The 8,491-nt window shown below is 31.5% G+C and overlaps 1 protein-coding gene across 1 annotated transcript; it reads right to left on the reverse strand.

The window, feature by feature from the left end:
* Nucleotides 1-136: 136 nt before the first annotated feature.
* LOC126853746 (uncharacterized) lies at nucleotides 137-5,522 on the reverse strand. The gene is made up of 12 exons (XM_050599778.1): nucleotides 5,253-5,522; nucleotides 5,058-5,132; nucleotides 3,690-4,956; nucleotides 3,258-3,393; nucleotides 2,602-2,747; nucleotides 1,809-1,935; nucleotides 1,601-1,712; nucleotides 1,195-1,256; nucleotides 1,008-1,112; nucleotides 536-679; nucleotides 357-443; nucleotides 137-300 (listed from the first exon to the last, which is right to left on the reverse strand). Exons 2-12 carry the CDS (start codon nucleotides 5,064-5,066, stop codon nucleotides 141-143), a joined length of 2,355 nt encoding a protein of 784 aa, XP_050455735.1. The 5' UTR covers nucleotides 5,067-5,132; nucleotides 5,253-5,522; the 3' UTR covers nucleotides 137-140.
* Between the last annotated feature and the right edge of the window lie 2,969 nt (nucleotides 5,523-8,491).

Here is an 8,491-nt window from a genome sequence, read left to right on the forward strand (position 1 = left end):
CTGTCTCTTCTCCTTGAACTATTATTTATATATCCTTTATATTACATTGAAACAACGTATTCAAAAAAAAATTTCGATACTTATGGAATGCATTTCTTCAACTGTGTAGTTTAAAATTTCTAGTTCCTCATTTTATACGATCAAGTGAAGGCACGGTTGATCATGGAAAAAGGTTTGTATTTGGCAACCATGACTTTACGTTGCTTCGCGAATTTTTTTACTTTTCGATACTCCTTAGCTAAATCGTACAGACTGCTATCCGATTCCAATTTTTTGGACAAATTCTCCTGGAATCGACATCTGCAACATAATTTTTATGACAGTTTTGAAATTTGCATTACGTTATTGGTTTATACCTTAGCATATCGCTTTTCCAATCGCTTGCGTCTATCATACGAGATGCTTTTTCTTTATTAAAATTCATAACTGTCCCCAATTCTATTCTGCAAAATAAAATCGAGATAATTAGCAAGGAAAATTAATAAAAACAATCATTTTCGAAAAAAACATATTTTGTTTAAAATAATCGTAACACCTGATATTTTTATTTTTAGCACAAAATCGTAAACTGATGTTTTTTCGATCGATGATTCGCAGGCTAAGAAATTCATTTAGTTTCATGCAAATTATTTTTATGTGACACATGTTCTCTTCGGAAAAATCTTGATTGTCGGTCGATCTAGAAGTACATTGATTATTTATTAATTGTTATTATAGAATGATATATATATATATATATATATATATATATATATATATTGTTTTTACTTTTATTATTATTACATTGGAAATATATTAGTAGATTATATTCTGTAATTACAATTAATAGGATTTTCATAAAAGTTATATAAATTTTCATGATTCATATGCATATTTATTTTGTGTAGATTAATAATTAAATGATGCGCTCTTTTAGTAAAATACTGCTGCAATTTATCTCCAGGATATCGCGTAATCAGAATGCTTTGTTCGGATAGAACTTGCTCTACTTTTTTTGCTTGACATACTTGTTCTCGACCTCTTCTTGTCGCTTCTCGACAACAGGTTTCTGTATCTCGACGACCTTCTTTTCCTTATTTCTCGAACTAGTCGGTGTCTTAACATTTCCGGAACTGCGGAGCCAATCAAACGTAACCGGTACGTATCGCGCATAAATATTACTGCTCTATATATGTATATAAACAATCGACTTACTTTTTCGTCGATTTATTTGGAGCGGAGAAAAATTCCATTTGTAACCAATCGGTCTTTCTTTCCTGTAATTTTCAAAGAAAAAAACCTTTTTTGTTCATTTCATATAATCTAACGATAAATTTTGGAATATTAAATCTTGCATAAGATCGACGACACTCACTTTGTTCGTTCTTCTTATAAATGACTTTTTAAATCGTTTGGATAAATTCAAGTTACTTTGTTTACAAGACTAAGAACAACGTATATATAAAGGCTACTTTCGCATATTTTCAATCCGTAATCCGTAATCCGATGGAAAAGTTGAAGAAGATGAAAAGTTTTAAGTTCCGTTCGCTTATTCATGATTGATCGAAAATCTATACGCGAGGAAAATGGGAAAAACTCTGGTAAACGCGTTCACACCTACCATGTACACAGTCTCGAGTATCGACTCTCTCGGCTTGCCATTCCAAGTCCAAATGAGGGGCAGGCCCGCGGGATTGTCCGTAAAAATTCCTCCGATCTGGTTGTAGGACAGCCTGCGGAAGTAATTGGAATCGTGAATCGGTCGAGCGACACAAAGGCTTTCGCGACAGTAATTAAACATTCTTTGTAAATTCTTTTTTCGCACGAACCTCGCCGTGCCATTAACGTCGAAAACGACACCGTATCCCATAGTGTCGAATATCGCCAAGAGTTGAGGCTCCCTTTCTATCCCCAATGCATCTTTGCCTCCTGGCGTGAACACAGTATACATATCATCTTGAAATCGATAGCAGCGATTTTTTTAAGCCCGTCCCCGAAGGCCGATTTTCTTAGTGGAACGAGTATGGTATTTACTAATATGATATCGTCACCAGTCAAAAATTGATAAATCCATTTTAACAATCATCGATGTAATTTTGAAAAATATTTGATAATTTTATTCATTATTCACTATCACTATTTTTTTATATTTATACTTAATTTTTTGATGGATGACGATAAATTCGAAATATTGTTGTGTTATATAAATTGTATATACATATATAAAGAGTGTTCCAGAATTATCTCAGTTTCCAAATATTGATTAGATAATGGACAGAAGGAAACACGATTATGATACACAATTATTTCTTATTTACTAACAATGTATATTTAAAAATTCGCAAAGGACATACAAATCTTATTTTATTAATAAAATATAATTCGAGCTTTATGATTTTTATTCTAATTATTTAATACAAATTATAATTTAATATTTAATTGTATTATGTAATTAATGCATCAAGTTAAATTAAACCAATGTAATTATTATTTAACTTTATTTGTATTTCATTTTTTAAATCAATTAATGCGAAATCTGTCAAATAATTTAGAAACAATCTATGGAACAGATAATAGTGGAATACTCTGTATAAATCGCACTATGTAAATGGCTCAAATTACATTTCCGGTTTTTCGGTTTGTAAATTCTAATAGCTAATATGCCATTGGGATAAAATAACTCGCCGGAACCATCGGAATGGAATTTTAAAAATGGCGTCAGCCCATCTTCATAATGTTCCATATCCTTGCGACTATATTTTTTGAACCTAATATACAAACAAATTGCACTTAATCATTCAGTGATTAATCATACGCAATATTAAATAATTTAAATTGTGAAATCGTTAAAAAGCATGCTCGACTTGCGATGGTGTCTCATTAACTTTACTTATCGGCCTAATTGTTTACTAATTAGTAATTAAGTCATGAGATTTTTTGCGAAGTTGGCTGTAACATAATTTAATCATTGTTTAGTCCGTTTACTTTTTAATTACTTTAATTCAGCACCTACTAATTTATTTGATTAGTTATAGTATTGGACCCATCGTCTTTAATCTGTTTTTTTTTTTAGTGTATTAATTTTAAAATATTATTATATTATAAAATCTTATGATAATAATTTTAATAATTTTCATTATTTTATAATGCGCAAATAATATGCTTATTTATTGCTCTCTCAATACTATTTAAAAAGTATATTATTTATATATATTTTACATTTACATAATTTTTTTATAGATACACAGAGATAGATATGAATAATGAATATCACTTACAAATCTAGACTGGGCTTTGCCGGTCTGGCTTCATATTGTATGATTTTTCTCATGGTTTTGGTAATCGGTAACATCGTCCAACCGAGTTTCACAAAGTGCGCGTTCGATAATTGGTACTCGATCGAATTTGAAGGATCTGCAACAGATATTTTCCATAACTGGAATCCGGTAACGAGAATCGATCACGCACATCGCATTATTTCACGCGATTGATAATGCGATTTGCTGTGATAGTATAAGAGGAACATAGTACTAGAAATGATTTCATTTAACTTTAATATAGTATTCTCCGCATTTTTTATTTTAACATTGCACTCGTTAAATCACGCGAAATTCAATTTCTACATAAAATTGAAAAAAAATATACTAGTTTTTCATAATGTGTCCAATGTTTTCTTTTTGTATTTTATAAAAATGTCTGTGGACACTTACTATTAACTTTCCATTTTCTCGCCTCCTCGAGATCGTATCTTTTTTCAGTTGAAACTGCTTTGCGTTTATTATTTGTAGAAAGTTTTCCCTCTTCATTAACGGCAAAGAGTCCCTCTTTTGCGTCATCAAGCGAAATCGTCGCTTTCTTACTCCCAGGCTCCTTATTCTTATTTAGGAGCATCGTTCCTTCCTTCTTGTCTTTATCTTTCGCTTCTGTCTTCCTATCTCGGTGAGTAGTTGGGTTTTCCTCGTTTTCGTCTCGATCGCGTTCATTCCCATCCGGCTTTACCTCGGATCTTTTGGTTGGCCTCGATGTCTCTATCGAAATGTTCTTCTCTTCTACTCGATCCAATCGGCCGATTTTCTTCGTTTTGTTATCCAGCAATCGCGTCTCGCGTTCTTCCCTGCGATGATAAGGATTCTTATCGGGATTCCCGTTGCTCTCTTCTACCGTATTCCCGTTTTTCGTACCTCCATCTTTTCGTGTTTTTCCAGCCGCAATCCGCGGTCTGTTCGCTTCTTCTTGCATGTCACGTTGAGTCAAGCGGCGATCTTGTCGATCCTTATCTTCAACCTCGCCGAGTCTGTGCTGATTTGGATTATTGTCACGTTTTTCGCGTATTCTTGCCGTTTCTGTGTCGATATTTTTTGTATAGTCCTCACTACGTGCTCCACTTGTCGATACTCTTGTTTTTTCGTGCCGAGGTGAAGGATTGCCATTTGCTTCCGATTGATCGTTGGCAGTTTCGGTACCGAGACCCTTTCCGATTGTCGACTGAATAGGACGCTTAGATTTTTTCGGATCGACTTCTCCTAAAGCGTTTAAAACGTTATCTTGATGTTTGTCATGTAATTTTGTCGTAGTACTCGGATATGTTGTTTTTTCGCGCCGAGATGAAAGATTGCCATTTGCTTTCGATTGATCGTTGACGATTCCAGTACCGAGACCCATTTCGATAGTTGATTGAATGAGACGCTTAGCTTTTCGCGGATCGACTTCTCCTGAAGCGTTTAAAACGTTATCTTGATGTTTGTCAAGTAATTTTGTCACCGTATTCGGATATGTCTTCGATTGAGAGTCAATGTGACTCTTGTAATGATCTTTCAATGATGCTATGCCATTTTTTATAGGAGGAACTAATTGTAATTCTGCATTATTGATGTTATCAAATCTTGTAAAATCATTTTTCTGCAAAATATTCGCATTGAAATAATTCATTTTGTATTCAACTTCAGTAGGATTGGCAGATTTTAATTTTGATGTATTCTACAAAAAGATAAGATAAGATAAGATATATTCTACAAAAAGACAATGATGAATGAATCTGTTTAGCATAGGCATAATTTCATGAGTAAAATAAAGATTACATGTGACATGTATAGCGAGAGCCATTCCTTCAATAATCGATTGAAATGTTCTGCTTCGACGCAACAAGGTTTCTCCTAAAATAATTTTTATATGCAAGTGAAAAAAATATTCTTGCGAAAATAAATCTTTCACAAAGAAGATAAAACTCTCTTGTATTCTATTAAAGTATTATGTTAATAACTTGTATTTTATACCGCGTATTGCAGAGTCCCGTCGTTGATAATGCTGTCGCAGAATCTGCAAATTTTGAAATGGGATCGCGTTTTACATGGTTTTTCTCCCCATTCGCGAATAAAATTACTTGCGAGATTTAAGAGAGTTTTCGTCTGAATATGCGCCGGCAGTTCTGCAATATTACAAGAATTTTATGCAATGCGAGAAGCATCGTGAAAAAAACGCTGCCTCTTGTAAATTAGCGAGCGTAGCAATGAAAATAAATAATAAGAGATAGTTATTTGCGTAAGTTTTAGCTTACAATTTGAGATAGCAAAATAATTCCGTTTTAATTTATAATAATATTGCATTTGCTTTTTTTTTATATATTCGGTATATGCGGTAATTTATACAGTTGATTATTGTTTAAATATTTAAAATAAGAGATAAAAATATTTATATAATAGTTTTATTTTTGCTATCATCTATTGCACACATCTATTACGTGTAAAATTTAAATTTAATAAGACTAAAATTAAAAATAAAAAAATTACAGGTAACAGGAACAGTTTTTTCACCTTAATAGACATTTATGTCTTCAGTAAAATAAAATATCGTTATAATTGATTTACATACATCCACACATTCATACACATACATACATGTAGAAATTTTACGATATCCTGTTTTTGTCTTGAATAAATAATACCTTTAGCGATTTCTTCGCAACATGTCATGCTTTCGGCTCTTTCCTTTAATAAAACAGATAAGATTCCCAATTTTTTGGATGCTGGGATATACGATAAATTAGCTAACGCAAACAAGATAGATCCCATCTGCGTCGAATAATTTTTTACTGTTGGCGATTTTGTGAGATGCTTTATCGCAGCCTTAATCTGAAAAAATGTATACACAATTGTGTATCAAAGACATGTTTATTTGAACTTATTTATTTGAAATTGTTAATAATCTTTTATTTATTATACTTGCTTCGTTTGCAATATTTTTTGATATATCCGTCAATTTGATTTGACAAGATTTGACAGAACATTGTGTATTACAAAAAGAATTTGCGAATAGACCTGGCCATTCCATTACTTGTTTGAACGGATTTTCGTGAATGCTTAGTGCCATCATTTTACTCGATATTTCTAGTGCTCCTTTCAATGATATTTTTTTGTAACGAACAGGACAATAATTAAATTCATGAAATCTGAAATAAGACTTATCATGACGACACTCTTTTTTAAATCGATTAATACATGATATAAAGAATAAAAAAAAATATTATGTAAAATAATTATAAAATAGATAAAGAAAAATTTACTTACTCAAGAAATTCCACAAAATTATTCAATATGCTATATATCCTTAGGAAACAATCCAGATTCGTTATTGTCGATTGATATTCATTCATCAAATTTGATTTAATCGCTGTTTGATGCTTCTCATGCATTTGGAATAGCTTTTAATATCAATAATTTGAGGTAAACATATTTTTTAACAAATTGATAGTTTAAATAAAAAGTTATTTGTAAAAAAATATTTAATAGAAATGCTGTTTTGCATGGTGAATGGATAATAGAGGGATTAAGTATCTTAGTAAGTTTAAAGATATGATAAGGTTAGAGATTTAAATAATCAGCTCAATAAAGTAGATGCAAACAGGCCGGACTAAGTATAGATCATATAATTAAACATTTAGATATAAATGCGTTAAATAATTTTACGGAATTGAAAGTAGTCTCAAGAAAAAAAAATTATAGAGTATTGCATTATTCAAAATTAAAAAATACAATTCAATTTAATTGTATTTCTGCAATTTATGCAACAAATAGATATAATTTTAAAAGATTTAGGAAAAAACCTCGTTATAGTGTAATCCTTAATGTGATCTTTTTTCTTCCGTATTTTTGATCAGAAGCGTTGACATCTAAAGCTTTGTCGCAAAAGGTAGTAACCAATTTTAAATAAATTCAGTTAGAATTTTCCGCAACAGTGAGCGAATTACGAGCTTCATGGCGAATCTTTCTGGCAAATCAGTCTGCCGTTATACCATTTGTTTCGTCGATATCAATCTTGGTCGTAAATCGTCGGCTTCTCGTGACACTTTTTGTCGATAAAGCGAGCCTCCGACAGGCGACAACTGACATTCGTTACACGAAGCGAGATAGCCGCGTTTGTTTCAATTTTCGCGATAGCCCGCAGTCACCTTTATGTTTACAGTGCCATTTACAACACTAATAAGGTATGCAGACTATGCATTCTACGAAAAAGAATGATAGATAATAGCTTGAATATTTGGAATTTACAGCTTTTTTTATAGAGAATATAATAAATACATAAGACATAAAACAAAAATATTCTCACATGTTTATATAAATTTTCTTATTTTATTATATTATTAAAGTTTAGATACATAATGCTCATAGAATATATACATGATATATAGATTTTCTTATGCATATAAAGTGCCGAAAAGTGAAAAGCTCTTTCATCAATTACGTTGATTGCTAGAAAGAATAAGAGAAGCAAGAAGAATAAGAGCAAATATTCGCGCTAGTGTTTCTGAAAGTTTTTTATGACGCCAGATATAATTTATTGGCCGCCCCAAACAAGTCTCCGCATACTTTTATATACGAGCGCGTTCCTGCGCAACTGCAATATTCATTTGAATACGACCGAAAAAGAGAGGGGAAAATGGCGAGAGAAATAGCTGCTGAAATCAACATATCCTACGCACTTTCCTGTTCACTTTTAAGCGCGTAAAAGTTTATGTAGACTCTACGCGCGTGCAATCGCTTATGAAAAAGAATGTCATAAAAACTTCGTCTACATTTGCGTACATATGTTAAAAAAAAAAAAATGCATTTTTTGTAACGGAAATTATTGAAATATATATAATAAAAGCATAATAATAACGGAGATGGAGATAAGAGATTAAATAAAAATTTTAATTACAAATTAGTTTTCTAAGACGTTAAAAAATAATTACGCTTATATGTTTAATCTAGATATATATGTACATACATTCATTTTTTAGTAAATTAAACAATTAACAAATTAATATTTATATATCTCCTTTAAGTATCTATTTGCTGCAACATTATGGTGTTAGTCGAAAAACGATGCAATCGCGATAAAGTATATACATATATGTGCAGCTTATATATACATATTTGAATAACGAGTCGCGAGAAAACGTTGATATGATAAATAACACTCGTCTGAACATGATGAACTCTACGATCGCCGATTATCCTAGTATTTATGATCCTTT

Source organism: Cataglyphis hispanica, chromosome 12 (genome assembly GCF_021464435.1).
Source record: "Cataglyphis hispanica isolate Lineage 1 chromosome 12, ULB_Chis1_1.0, whole genome shotgun sequence".
NCBI lineage: Eukaryota > Metazoa > Arthropoda > Insecta > Hymenoptera > Formicidae > Cataglyphis > Cataglyphis hispanica.